The sequence below is a fragment of the Moschus berezovskii genome, chromosome 20 (assembly GCF_049115385.1).
Source record: "Moschus berezovskii isolate FMDL1 chromosome 20, NW_MosBer_1.0, whole genome shotgun sequence".
NCBI classification, from domain to species: domain Eukaryota; kingdom Metazoa; phylum Chordata; class Mammalia; order Artiodactyla; family Moschidae; genus Moschus; species Moschus berezovskii.
In genome coordinates, this window is record NC_142479.1 from 21,948,211 (window position 1) to 21,963,641 (window position 15,431).

Genomic DNA, 15,431 nt, shown 5'->3' on the forward strand with positions numbered 1-15,431 from the left:
GCATGCAAGTTACAAAACTTACAAATTTCTTACAATAATGTCCTCTCATCCACAGTGTCTCACTTGAGACTGAGATAAATGGGCCCAAATGGACTTCTTCCCACCACTCTTGTTTCTGAGGATGGGTAGGAGAGCTCATCAATCTCTACCATTCCATTCACCTCACTTTATTAACAAAAGCTAAGTGGACTCTCTTCTTTAAAAGAAGGGGTTCTATTTCCAACACTAGAGAAGCAAGTTATCCAGAAGATATAAAACAATTCTGACAAATGACCTCTCTGTTTCTAACAGGAACCATGTTTCTTCTAAGACTATACACCGAGCGACAAGAGTTCATTAGGTTGTATCCAACCAGGGAATAACACCTTCCTGGCTCTCACTCACATACACATATAAAAAACAGTAAAGTTGTCAAAAACTCTTACCTGAAATTCTCTAAAACAAAAGTAGCTGAATCATAAGATGGTACCAGTTCACTAAAAAGGAACAAAAACCAAATAAATTATTTGGCTTATTAAAGTTGAACATTTCATTTAGTTAAAAAAGTCTCTCAATAATATCTTGAAATTTTTATTAATCTAAAATCAGTCCTTAAGAAGAGCTTCCCAGGTGGCTCAGTGGTATACAATCTGCCAGTGCTGGAGAGGCAGGAGACACGGGTTCAACCCCTGGGTGGGGAAGATCCCCTGGAGAAGGAAATGGCAACCCACTCCAGTATTCTTGCCTGAAGAATCCCATGGACAGAGGAGCCTGGCAGATTACCGTCCATGGGGTGTCAGATCAGACACAACTGAGTGACTAAGCACAACGCATACATGGAAATAGGAAAAGAAATAAACTAGTGCTTAGGCTGGGAACCTGAAGTATGAAACATATAAACAGGTTTTAAAAAATCAAAAAGAAACAAAAGGAAACGATTTTATACTAAATCCCCAAACCTCCTCCTTCAGAACAAATTATGAGGAATACTGACAGACCCTAAATACTTTGATATTATTTACTAAAAAATAAATCTATATAATGTTATCAGTTCAGTTCAGTCGCTCAGTTGTGTCTGACTCTTTGCAACCCGATGGACTGAAGCACGCTAGACCTCCATGTCCATCACCAACTCCCAGAGTTTATTCAAACTCATGTCCATTGAGTTGGTGATGCCGTCAACCATCTCATCCTCTGTCATCCCCTTCTCCTACCACCTTCAATCTTTCCCAGCATCAGGGGATTTTCAAATGAGTCAGCTCTTTGTATCAGGTAGCCAAAGTATTGGAGTTTCAGCTTCAGCATCAGTCCTTCCACTGAATATTCGGACTGATTTCCTTTAGGATGGACTGGTTGGATCTCCTTGCAGTCCAAGGGACTCTCAAGAGTCTTCTCCAACACCACAGTTCAAAAGCATCAATTCTTCGGCACTCAGCTTTCTTTATAGTCTGACCCTCACATCCATACATGACTACTGGAAAAACCATGGCTTTGACTAGACGGACCTTTGGTGGCAAAGTAATGTCTCTGCTTTTTAATATGCTATCTAAGTTGGTCATACCTTTTCTTCCAAGGAGCAATCATCTTTTAATTTCACAGTTGCATGTGAGTTAAATTCACCCATTCCAGTCCATTTTAGGTCGCTGAGTCCTAAAATGTCGACATTCACTCTTTGCCATCTCCTGTTTGACCATTTCCAATTTGCCTTGATTCGTGGACCTGACATTCCAGGTTCCTATGCAATGTTGCTGTTTACAGCATTGGACTTGACTTCTATCACCAGTCACATCCACAACTGGGTATTGTTTTTGCTTTGGCTCTGTCTCGTCATTCTTTCTGGAGTTATTTCTCCACTGATCTCCAGTAGCATATTGGGCACCTACTGACCTGGGGAGTTCATCTTTCACTGTCCTATCTTTTTGCCTTTTCATGCTGTTCATGGGGTTCTCAAGGCAAGAATACTGAAGTGGTTTGCCATTCCCTTCTCCAGTATATAATGTTATTAGAATACATAATCACATAGGGGTCAAGCAAGATGATGAAATTAACAGTTTCTTGGCAAGGCAAGGTTACCTAGGGAACTTTAGTTCCATACAGTCTTCCCCAAAGAGAACTAAACTACATCTACAAGAAACAGACAAAGGGACAGGCCACTGTCCTGCTAATTACACTTTGCTTGCTCAGTCGAATCAGTCATGTCTGACTCTTTCCAACACTATGGACTGTAACCCTCCAGGCTTTATTTTATGATAAGTATGTACAGCTAAACATCTCACATCTTTTTCATAAGTGGATATAAGATATAGTTTGCCTGGAAACTGTTAACTGTATAGCTAGTATCCTATTGCTAAGCACGCCTAATCATAGCCCTAGGCAGTTGTTCTCCTAGGTTAGAAGACTCACAATCCTCATTCTTAGATTCTTTTGTCTAGTTAATCCTTACTGAGCAATTAACACTAACTACTAACTATATTCTGAGAAGGCAATGGCAAGCCACTCCAGTACTCTTGCCTAGAAAATCCCATGGACAGAGGAGCCTGGTAGGCTGCAGTCCATGGGGTCGCTACAAGTCAGACACGACTGAGCGACTTCACTTTCACTTTTCACTTTCACACATTGGAGAAGGAAATGGCAACCCACTCCAGTGTTCTTGCCTGGAGAATCCCAGGGACGGGGGAGCCTGGTGGGCTGCCGTCTATGGGGTCACACGGAGTCAGACACGACTGAAGTGACTTAGCAGTAGCAGTAGCAACTAACTATATTAATAATATGTTTTTGGCTGTAATTTTGTGCAACTTCTGATCACACAAATATTGGTCAGTTCTCTCACTAAACATCCTTTATAATGTCTATAGACTTCAACAATTAATTCCCAGTTGCCTGCTGATCTTCTACTGTTTCATACATGTCCTTAATATCCACTGTGATATACTTCATTTTTGCTATTGTTTTGTTCTCAGACCAGACTAATGCTGTCATATTTTTAATCAGTCATTAATAGCCAAAGGGCTCTCCAAAACACAAAACAAAACAGAGGATGGAAATGACACGGTTAACTTGCAATCGTGTGAGGCAGAAAGCTTACAAACTAAAACAAGAAACTGAAAGTGTTAGTTACTCAGTCATATTCAACTCTTTGCAACCCCACAGACTGTGTAGCCCACCAGGCTCCTATGTCCATGGAATTCTCCAGGTAAGAATACTGGAGTGGGTAGCCACTCCCTTCTCCAGAGGATCCTAGGGATAGGATCTGGGTCTCTGGCACTGCAGGCATATTGTTTACCGTTTCAGTCACAGGAAAGCCCAAGTTAAAGCATGTCAGTCATTCAGTCGTGTTCTACTTTCTGTGACCCCGTAGACTGCAGCCCACCAGCCTCCTCAGTCCATGGAATTCTCTAGGCAAGAATACTGGAGTGGATAGCCATTCCCTTCTCCAGGGGATCTTCCAGACCCAGGGATCGAAGCCAGGTCTCCTGCATTGCAAGCAAATTCTGTACCCCCTGAGCCACAAGTTAAAGCTTACTGACCAAGAGGGTACAGTATGGCTCTCACTTGCGGAGAAAAAAGTAACATTCAGAGCACAGAGAACAATGATCAATCCTAGGGTACTGTGATGTACTCCTACATACACATAGTTTTCACTGAAAACTTTTCAGACACATGTAACATTAGCGCTATAGGGAAGCATTAAGACAGGACACATACACTTCCCCTTTCAACAGTGGTCACCATCTTTTTTATTCCTGCCTCAATCGCCTGTCTTTTTCACTAAATCGTAACTGAAGAATAAGAACGCTCTACTGTGCTCTCTACTTGCACCTGGCACATGCCTGGGACACAGCTGGCATTCAAATAGTCACTGAACAGATGAAATATTTACAAATATTTGTTGAACAATTTTTGTAATTTGGTAGAAATACTTGCTCAAAAACTTATTTTTGCATTCTTTATACAAACACACAAAGTCACAGTGACTGCTAAACCATCTAATTCTATCAATTCTACCACCTTTAACTATTCGTATTTTCACATTATGTTCACTCATTCAGAGGTTATCTACAATCACACTGGTGTTACCATTCTGCCTGCAAATCAGGCACAGGTTTATCTTCTCAAGCTTTTATTTCTATACCTCTTCTACTCTGGTCTTTATGATGACTAGATGTGTCTCACCATGATATCAGTGAAACTTCATGGAATATGGAGAGGCTAGCCTCAAAACATATCTAGTTTAATAATCTGAAAAATACTGATTTGCAAATCTTTAGATCAGAGACTTCATCATAACTTAATAAACAAAAGTAAGAACAGTATTAGTATCTATTGTTCCCTTAAGAAAACATACTGGCCAGTTACATAAAAACTGGTTTTTCTTCCCAAGTTGACCATTTCTCCCAGAAATGAAAACTCTTTATGGACTGAAAATTGTATTTTCCCTGCTCAAGGAGGACTTAAATCCCCCAAAACAATATAGCCATTCAAATTCTGGTTGAAATGATTTCTCTGCTGACTTCCAAATATAGCAGCTCTTCTCACATCCTCATATTTTTGTTCATGCACACATATCCTATTCTCATCTGCCTAAAGAAATTCTAAGTATCTTTCAAGTTGTTACACAATTCCTTTCCGGGCTATGAAGTCATCTTAACCACACCAGTATCTAACTAGACTTCATCTTAGAATTTCTGATATAACTGAGTAACAAGTATTTGATTTTAATATACAATCTCTACCATTTAATATGGAATATATATCCAGAAAGATTATTACTTCCTATTCCATGTCTCCTATGTAGCACTTACAACAGTACTGAGCACAGAGATTATCTTTAATATTATAAATATCATTAACTGTTTAATGACCTTTTACTCTTCATTGTGGCTTTATCATAAATCATCAACCGATGGGACGTAATCAGTCCCATGAGCTCAAAGCTTAGAAACAATCACCAATGCTTTGCACATCTAAACGTTCCTCCATAACTTAATATCCATAAATGCTAGACTTTCTTATTTGGCTCTCTCTTCACTGCTGATCTATTCTGCAACAGATGAACATCAGCTTCTTCTATGTTGTAAATCATAAACTGAATTTCGAATAAAAACAACAGTTAAAAGCCAAACTTTCCAGTAAGACAGTAAGGTTTATTGGCAAGGGAGAGGGCCCTAAAGTGACCTTTTCTCATGGAAAACTCCTTAATTATCAGACTTTAAAAAAAAGAATATTTCTTGGCGGTTTTCTCTTTATAAAGGCTTGTCCTACCTCCCCCACCTATCCCCAATGTCAGTTCCTTCTATCGTTACCCAAAAAAGAAGGTAGTGAAAGGAAGAGATTATTGGGGTTCTGAGTTCCTTGGGCAATTAAAAAGGAAAAAGAAATCAAAACAATCACTAGATGTGACAGAGACTGAAATGCAAGAAGTCAAGCAGAGTTGCTTGCCTGAGAAATTGCTGCAAGTGGTATTACCACAGGAGTTTTCCTCTATCAGTGGCTCCTAAACTTCACTGCAGAATTACTCAGGGAGCTCAAGATTATTTCCTAAATATTGTCTCCACAGACTGTCAGGGAACAAGCCTAGGAATATGCATTTTGGGGAAACAATTTAGCTGGCTCTGATATAGGAGATCCATGTACCCGACTTTGAACTGTAAGAGCGTTTTCCTAATATGTGATATTTATGCCAACACTTGTTACCTTCCACTGGTAATGGGGGAACACTTCAGAAAAGGAATCTTCAAAACCGAAATGGCTGACCATACTATCAAAGAGTTAGCCTTAGAATATTAATGAACATTCTTAGTTGACTCAAATCTGTTTTACAATAGCAAATACCTAGTCCTTTTAATAATATTCAGTGCTTGAACAGAATATAAGTATTATATCTGATTTGTTAATTCACAAAGAAATGGAGACTTATCTTATTGGTCAAGGAGAACTATCTGAGTTCAAGTTGTCAGCAGTAGCATTCTGTTTTTAACTTTTTGGCTGTATGGCATGCAGCATCTTAGTTCCCTAACCAGAGATTGAACCTACACCCCTGCAGTGGAAGCAGGAAGTCTTAACCACTAGACTGCTAGCAAGTAATAGCATTCTTTTGAAACTAAGTATATGCATGTGCATATAAAGTTAAAAAAAAAAAAAGTGTTATACCTCATAAAGTCTGGTGGAACAGGAGTGGTAACAAAGGATGCCATGGGCTTTCGATGAACTTGCTGAAACATCATGAGGATCTCTGAGCTCTTAGATATCAACTCACTCTTACTGCAAGACCGCAACTGTGTGAGGAAAAAAGAAGTCTGAATAAACAAAATGACCGTGCACTGGCACACCCAGGATCCTTAAAGGAGACGGAAGTTATTTTGGTTATATACTGAAAAAAACGATGTGAGGAAAAATATAACAATTCTTTCAAAGTGGGTTTGAAAGTTAAGAATAAGTAAAGAATCTAAGTTCATTGATTCCCATTGTAATAGTAAAGTTATTCAGTAAATATATTTGATTTTAATATATTTTTCTCTCTGTATATTAGCATAAATCCAATTCTAAGCAACTACAAAATATTTGTGTATCTTATATATGTATATTTTAAAGTGGTAGAGTGAAGCCATTATGTATATAAATGAACAAACCTCTAGAAGTCAATGACCTTCAAACAAGGATTTCTCAGATTACACTCCAGGAAACTGAGAAATGTTAAGACCTAACACACAAAAAACGTCTTAACCTCTATCAATTTGGAAAACATTAAGTCAAACTAAAGGTAAAAAGTGAGACATTCAACTTTAGCAAAATCAGCATGGTAGTTAAAAAGACTACTGATTTTGTACTCAAGCCACCAGTTTGAAGTCCCAGCCCTGCCACACATCAGCTTTGTGGCTTAAGAGTCTGTTGTATAAAACTGGAGTCATACCTACAGCTGCTTGCTTTGCTAGCTTTGTTACATCACCCATGAAGCTGTGAGACAGCTCTGTAAATACCTGCTATGGGCTGAAGTGTATCCCCTCCCTAAACTCATATGTTGCAGCCCAACCACTAGTACCTCAGAGTGTAACCACAGTTGGAAAAAAGTCCTTTAGAGGACATATGGAGAAGGCAGCCATCTGCACACCAGAGAGAGGTCTCAAGGAAAACCAAACCTGCCAATATCTTAATCTTGAACTACCAGCCTCCAGAACACTGAGAAAATAAATTTGTTGTTTAAGCCTCCTAGTCTTTATTATGGAAGCCCTAGGCTGCCGTCTATGGGATCGCACAGAGTCGGACACGACTGAAGCGACTTAGCAGCAGCAGCAGCAGCAGCAGCAGCAGCAGCGAACTAATACACTGCTGTTGCTGCTAAGTCGCTTCAGTCGTGTCCAATTCTGTGCGACCCCATAGACGGCAGCATACCAGGCTCCCCCGTCCCTGGGATTCTCCAGGCAAGAACATTGGAGTGGGTTGCCATTTCCTTCTCCAATGCATCAAAGTGAAAAGCGAAAGTGAAAGTCGCTCAGTCGTGTCTGACTCTTAGCGACCCCATGGACTGCAGCCTACCAGGCTCCTCCATCCATGGGATTTTCCAGGCAAGAGTATTGGAGTGGTTGACACTGCCTTCTCTGAAACTAATACACTATCAAGCGCCAAATGGATGATATTCATAAAACCCACTACAACTGGGTTATGTCTTTTAAAAGGTAGTTGCTTATAGTTCACCAAGAATAATGATATGACATAATTGATATCATAATAAATACCAAAATTTATAACTTTTATTCAAATATTTATTGAATGTATACTATTTGTATCCCTTTGACCCCATTTCCTCCAAAGGTAGACTTTTAAACAGACATTTTTCATAAGGTTCAGGTAGTTCCTTCTACTCTTAGTTTCCTGAATAATTTGGCAACGAATGAGGATCAAATATAACTGAATGTTATCTTTAAAATTAATACCATTCTATTCATTTTTTACTTACATGTTCTTGTGGTTTTAGCCTCCAGTCTCTTGAGTTACAATCAAGTGGCTTTTCTATAACGCAACATTCCTTTGACTGGCTCTACCAAGTCTGGCTTTCTTGTCTTGTTTTACTATATAGCCTACTGATTTTGATTTGCCAGTACTTTAAGATTTTGGCATTTCTGTTTGCAACAGAGTTGGGCTTTAATTGTTTTCTTATATTGTTCTTATGCTGGTTATGAAATTCATTTTTTTCTTTTAATTAATTATTTCTGGCTGCACTGGAACACTGGATTGCTGTGTGCGGGCCTTATCTACTTGCAGTGAGCAGATCTAGTCTCTAGTTGCAGTGCACAGGCTTCTCACTGCTTCTCTTGTCGTGGAGCGTGGGTGCCAAGGTGAGCAGGCTTCAGGAGCTGTGGCACTTGGGCTCTAGAGCACAGGCTCAGTAGTTGTGGCATGCAGGCTTAGTTGCCCCATGGCATGTGGAATCTTCCTAGACCAGGGACTAAACCATGTCCCCTTCACTGGCAAGTGGATTCATACCCATTGGACTACCAAGGAAGTCCAATCTATTTACATTTATTATTACTGATAACAGTGTCATCAACTAATGACAATACACAAAACAAATACTCAACCCAAAAATAACAAAAAAAATTAAAAAAAAAAAAACAACCCAACAAAGGAACAAAGAACAGGCAGAACAAAGAAAACAGACAGCAAGATAGTAGATTCAAACTTTACCAAATCAATGAGCACACTAAACATCCTGGCCAAAAGTCAAAGATTGTCAGAAAGGGTTAAAAAATTAGACCCAATTGTATATAGACTATGAGACACATTTAGGAACAAGAAGAAAATGTTTCACGTTTTAATAAAGAGAGAAATGTCTTTATTAGAAAAATGGAATTAAAAAGTTTCCCATTGTAGAAGTTTTCTGTTGAAATGTACTGTATTTAAAAATAACTTTCCCCCAGTGTAATCTGTTGTCCTTTTTTGTATTCCTTCTACATTTGTCACAGTGTTTTATGACTTTTTAAAGCTAATTCTTTTTTTTTTTAAGCTCATTTGTTACAGAATAAAGATTTGGGTTTTTTGAGTCCAAAAAAAAGGAACAAATACATTAAAAGAAAACTGACAGAATAAGATATGACATGGCAATGCTAGTTAAAGTGAAAATGACTTTTTTATATCAACTAAATTTCAAAGCAAACAGAAGGTCTTTCACAGTGATAATGGAAACAGTTGATCAAGGGAATATAACAATCTTAGATGTTTATACCCCTACTAATATGGCTTCAAAATACATGAAGTAAAAACCGATAGAATAAATTTTGGAATTATTGCTGAAAATTTGAATACCCCCTCTCAAAACAGGGGCGACAAAAAAATCCACAAGGATATAGTACACTTGAACATCAATATCAACCAACTTGACCTGACATTATAGAGTATTGGAAATTAGGTTCCAAATATTTGGAACCTAAGTAACATATTTCTGCAGAACCCATGTGTCAAAGAAGTCACAAAGGATGTAAGAATGTGCTTCAAGCAGAAAGGTCTCAAATCAATAACCCCAGCTTCAATCCTCTCCAGCTTCAATCCTAACATTTTAGGGGAGAAAGGGCAAATTAAACTCTACATATGGACATCACCAGATGGTCAACACCGAAATCAGACTGATTATCTTCTTTGCAGCTGAAGATGGAGAAGCTGTATACAGTCAGCAAAAACAAGACCGGGAGCTGACTATGGCTCAGATCATGAACTCCTTATTGCCAAATTCAGACTTAAATTGAAGAAAGCAGGGAAAACTACTAGCCCATTCAGGTATGACCTAAAGCAAATCCCTAATGATTATACAGTGGAAGTGAGAAATAGATTTAAGGGCCTAGATCTGATAGACAGAGTGCCTAATGAACTATGGACAGAGGTTTGTGACACTGTACAGCAGACAGGAAGCAAGACCATTCCCAAGAAAAATAAATGCAAAAAAGCAAAATGGCTGTCTGGGGAGACCTTACAAATAGCTGTGAAAAGAAGAGATGGCAAAAGCAAAGGAGAAAAGGAAAGATATACCCATTTGAATGCAGAGTTCCAAAGAATAGCTTGGAGGATAAGAAAGCCTTCCTCAGTGATCAGAGCAAAGAAATAGAGGAAAACAATAGAATGGGAAAGACTACAGATCTCTTCAAGAAAATTAGAGATACCAAGGGAAAATTTCATGCAAAGAAAGGCTAAATAAAGGACAGAAATCTAATGGACCTAACAGAAGCAGAAGATATTAAGAAGAGGTGGCAAGAATACACAGAAGAACTGTACAAAAAAGATCTTCACGACCCAGATAATCACAATGGTGTGATCACTATCCTAGAGCCAGACATCCTGAAGTTAAGAGGGCCTTAGAAAGCATCACTACGAACAAAGCTAGTGGAGGTGATGGAATTCCAGTGGAGCTATTTCAAATCCTAAATGGCGCTGTGAAAGTGCTGCACTCAATATGCCAGCAAATTTGGAAAACTCAGCAGTGGCCACAGGACTGGAAAAGGTCAGTCTTCATTCCAATCCCTAAGAAAGGCAATGCTAAAGAATGTTCAAACTACCACACAATTGCACTCAACTCACATGCTAGCAAAGTCATGCTCAAAATTCTCCAAGCCAGGCTTCAACAAAATGTGAACCATGAATTTCCAGATGTTCAAGCTGGTTTTAGAAAAGGCAGAGGAACCAGAGCTCAAATTGCCAACATCTGCTGGATCATAGAAAAAGCAAGAGATTTCCAGAAAAACATCTATTTCTGCTTTATTGACTATGCCAAAGTCTTTGACTGCATGGATCACAATGAACTGTGGAAAATTCTGAAAGAGATGGCAATACCAGACCACCTGACCTGCCTCTTGAGGAACCTGTATGCAGGTCAGGAAGCAACAGTCAAAATTAGACATGGAGCAACAGACTGGTTCCAAATCGGGAAAGGAGTACATCAAGGCTGTACATTGTCACCATGCTTAATTAACTTATAGGCAGAGTACATCATGAGAAACGCTGGGCTAGAGGAAGCACAAGCTGGAATTAAGATTGCTGGGAGAAATATCAATAACCTCAGATATGCAGATGACACCACCCTTATGGCAGAAAGTGAAGAAGAACTAAAGAGACTCTTGATGGAAGTGAAAGAGGAGATCGCAAAAGTTGGCTTAAAGCTCCACATTAAGAAAACAAAGATCATGGCACCTGGTCCCGTCACTTCACAGCAAATAGATGGTGAAACAGTGGAAACAGTTGCAGACTTTATTTTTGGGAGCTCCAAAATCACTGCAGATGGTGACTGCAGCCATGCAATTAAAAGACACTTGCTCTTTAGAGGAAAAGCTATAACCAACCTAGACAGCATATTAAAAAGCAGAGACATTACTTTGCCAACAAAGGTCCGTTCAGTCAAGTCTATGGTTTTTCCAGTAGTCATGTATGGATGTGAGGGTCAGACTATAAAGAAAGCTGAGTGCCAAAGAATTGATGCTTTTGAACTGTGGTGTTGGAGAAGACACTTGAGAGTCCCTTGGACTGCAAGGAGATCCAACCAGTCCATCCTAAAGGAAATCAGTCCGAATATTCATTGGAAGGACTGATGCTGACGCTGAAACTCCAATGCTGTGGCAACCTAATGCGAAGAACTGACTCACTGGAAAATACCCTGATTTTGGGAAAGACTGAAGGACTCCAGGAGGAGAAGGGGACAACAGAGGATGAAATGGTTGGAGGGCATCACTGACTCAATGGACATGAATTTGGGTAAACTCCGGGAGTTGGTGATGGACAAGGAGGCCTGGCGTGCTGCAGTTGATGGGGTCGCAAAGAGTCAGATACAACTGAGCGACTGAACTGAACGGAACTGAACAAAAGAAAGATAATAATTAGATCAAAATAACAATCAACAGAATTTAAAGCAGAAAAATAACAGAGAAAAAGCAAAATCACTACTTAGTTGAAAAGGTCAACAAAATTCAATATCCTCTAGTCAGACTGATCAGGGAGAAAAGAAAGAAGACACAAATTACCAATACCAGGAAGAGAAGTAAGTAACACCACTGCATTATAAAATATTAAAAGGGTAATAAGGGACTATTATTAATTTTATGCCAATAAATTCAGCAAATTCAAATGAAAGGGAATAATTCCCTGAAAGACACAAACTATGAAAGCTCATTCAAGATGAAGGCAACATGAACTGCCCTATTTTTTTTTTTTTTTTTGCCATACTGTGAGGAATGCATGATCTTAGTGTCCCAATCAGGGATCAAATTTGTACCCCCTGCAGTGAAAGCATGGGGGTCTTAAACACTGGACTGCTGGGGAAGTCACAAAAACTGCCTTATATCTATAAAGAAACTTCAAATTTCCTGTTTTCTTTCTTTCCACAAAGATAACAAGATTCAAATGGCTTCACTGGTGTATTCGAGCAAACATCTCAGAAACATTACCAGTTCTACAAAACTTCTTCCAAAACACTGAAGAGGGCATAATTTAAAACTCACCAGTCTCCTACAAACAGTTTGTGGAGCTCAACACTTAAAAAACAAACAACCCAATCAAAACATCAGTACAAGACCTAAACAGTCATTTCTCCAAAAACAACATAGGAGGTGGCCAAGAGGCATGAGAAAAGATCCTCAACATCAGTAATTATTAGAGAAATGCAAATGAAAACTACAATGAGGTATCACCCACATATGTGGAATCTAAAGAAATGGTACAGATGGACCTTTCTGTGGGCAAGAATAGAGAGACAGACATAGAGAATAGATGTATGAACACCAGTGGTAGGGGACATGAGGTAGGAGATTAGGATTGACATATGTATCTATATAACAGCTGGGAACCTGGTATATATAGCACAGGGAGCTCTGCTCCATGCTTTGTGGTAACCTAGCGGGGAAGGAGGTCCAAGAGGGAAGGGATATATGTGTACATACAGTGGATTCACCTCACTGTACAGCCGAATCTAACACAACACTGTACAGCAACTATATTCCAAAAGTAATAATAATAATGGGGGAAAAAACTCATCCTTTATCATCAAAAATTCTGAAATACCGAAAAATCTGACAAACAATATGAAAATCTTGTGCCCCGAAAAGTTATGAAAGACTGCTGAAATAAATGGAGTCTTTCTCATGAAATAGACTCAGTATAGTTAAAATGCCACATCTCCCCAAGTTGCTATATAGATCCAATGTAATTCCAATGAAACCCCAAAACATGGGACTTCCTGGTTATCCAGGGATTAAGAATCTGCCTGCCAATAAAGGGGGCTCAAGTTCTAACTGTAGTCAGGAAACTAAGATTCCACATGCCATAAGCCCACACACGGCAACTACTGAGCCAACCGGCCACAACTAAGACTCAAAGCAGCTAAAAAAAATAAGTATTAAAGAAAAAAAAAAAAATTTTTTTTTTTTTTCGGTAGAAATGTTACTCTCTTTGTAAAGTTGGATCTAAAGTTCATATGACAATAAAAAATTCTAAAAAATGGAAGCGCAAAGAGAGTTAACACTTTTTGTTGTGGTTCAGTCACTAAGTCGTATCTGACTCTGCAAGACCATGGACTGTCAGCACGCCAGACTTCCCTGTTTTTCACTATCTCCCAGAGTTTGCTCAAACTCATCTCCATCAAGTCAGGGATACCATCCAACCATCTCATCCTCTGTCACCTTTTCCTGCTCACAATCTTTCCCAGCATCAGGGTCTCCTTCAATGAGTTGGCACTTCACAGCAGCTGGCCAAAATATTGGAGCTTCAGCAACAGTCCTTCCAATGAATATTCAGGGTTGATTTTATTATAAAAAGCAACAGTAATCTTTTTATATCTTTTTACTTTTTATTTTATTATTACTTTATTTTCATTTACTTTTACTTTTTATTGACTTATTTTTATTTACTTATTACTTTATTATTTATTACTTTTTATTTATCATTACTTTACATTATTTTATTATAAAAAGCAACAGTAATCTTTTTAATCTTTTTACTTTTTATAACAGTATTATAAAAAGCAAAAGCAACAGTGCAGTAGTGGCATAAAACAAATCAGTAGATAACGTATATATGGATTAATTTTTGAAAAAGATGCAAAGGCAATTCAGTAGAGAAAGTCTGGCCTTCAACAAATGGTACTAGAACAACTGACGGTCACACACCTATACAAATTAAAACAAAGAGACTACCTTGGATCCATACCTCATATACAAAAAATAGAACAAAATGGTCATAGTCCTAAACATAAAGCCTAAAACTATAAAACTTCTGGAAGAAAACATACGAGAAAATATTTGTGATCTTGGGTTAGGTAAAGAGTTCTTAGCTATGACAGCAGAACAAACCGATAAATTACATTTCATTAAAATTTAAAACTTCCCTTCAAAAGACACTTCTAAGAGAATGAAAAGACAAGCCGTAGACTTGAAGGAAATCTTTGCAAAGCACCTATCTAATAAAGAACTTATATCTAGTTTTCTATATAAAGAGCTCTCAAAACTCAGAAAGAAAACAAACAAGGCAATAAAATGATGGCCAAAAGATCTGAATAACAACAAAAAGATCTGAACAAATACTTCAACAAAGAAGATACATGGATGACACATAAATTCAAGAAAGGATGCTTAGCATCATTAGTCACAAGGCAAATGTAACTTAGCTTGGTGAAAAGTAATTGTGGCTTTGCATTGCTAAACTTTATCATCTGATATTGGAATACATTCTTAAATGAATGTCATTATGCTACACATCCCTTTAATGCTCATTTCTCGCTTTATTTTTTTTTTTTTGCTAATGACTTGTTGCAGCTTATTTTATATTTATTTTAGACTACAGAAATGATGTCAGACAAAAAGCAAATTTGAGTGATTTTTTGAGTTCAAAATGGGTCGTGTCATAAAGCATCAGAGACAACTTGCAAAATCAACAATACATTTGGCCCAGGAACTGCTAACGAATGTACAGAGCAGCAGTGGTTCAATAAGTTTTGCAAAGGAGATGAGAGCTATGAAGATGAGGAACATAGTGGCCAGCCATCAGAAGGTGAAAACAATCAATCAAGAGCAACCATCAAAGCTGATCTTCTTACAGCTACATGCTGCTGCTGCTGCTGCTAAGTCACTTCAGTCGTGTCCGACTCTGTGTGACCCCATAGACAGAAGCCCACCAGGTCACCCCGTCTCTGGGATTCTCCAGGCAAGAACACTGGAGTGGGTTGCCATTTCCTTCTCCAATGCATGCAAGTGAAAAGTGAAAGTGAAGTCGCTCAGTCGTGTCCGACCCTTAGTGACCCCACGGACTGCAGCCTACCAGGCTCCTCCATCCATGGGATTTTCTAGGCAAGAGTACTGGAGTGGCTTGCCATTGCCTTCTCCGACAGCTACATGAGAAGTTGCTAAAGAATTCAACGTTTACTATTCTACAGTCGTTTGGCATTTGAAGCAAATTGGAAAGGTGAAAAAGCTTGACAAGTGGCTGCC

The 15,431-nt window shown here is 38.6% G+C and overlaps 1 protein-coding gene across 7 annotated transcripts in view; it reads right to left on the reverse strand.

Moving 5' to 3' along the window:
• TRIM37 (tripartite motif containing 37) overlaps positions 1–15,431 on the reverse strand; it is a 152,440-nt gene that overhangs the window by 116,677 nt on the left and 20,332 nt on the right. For all 7 annotated transcript variants that reach the window (XR_008682420.2, XR_008682427.2, XM_088828633.1 and 4 more), the window contains exons 9-10: positions 6,130–6,254; positions 426–476 (exon numbers count right to left, since the gene is read on the reverse strand). Coding sequence is in view for 5 of the 7 variants with exons in the window: in XM_088828633.1 (XP_088684759.1) it covers positions 426–476; positions 6,130–6,254 (176 nt within the window). In the remaining 2 variants the exon portion in view is untranslated. The remainder of the gene's footprint in view (positions 1–425; positions 477–6,129; positions 6,255–15,431) is intronic.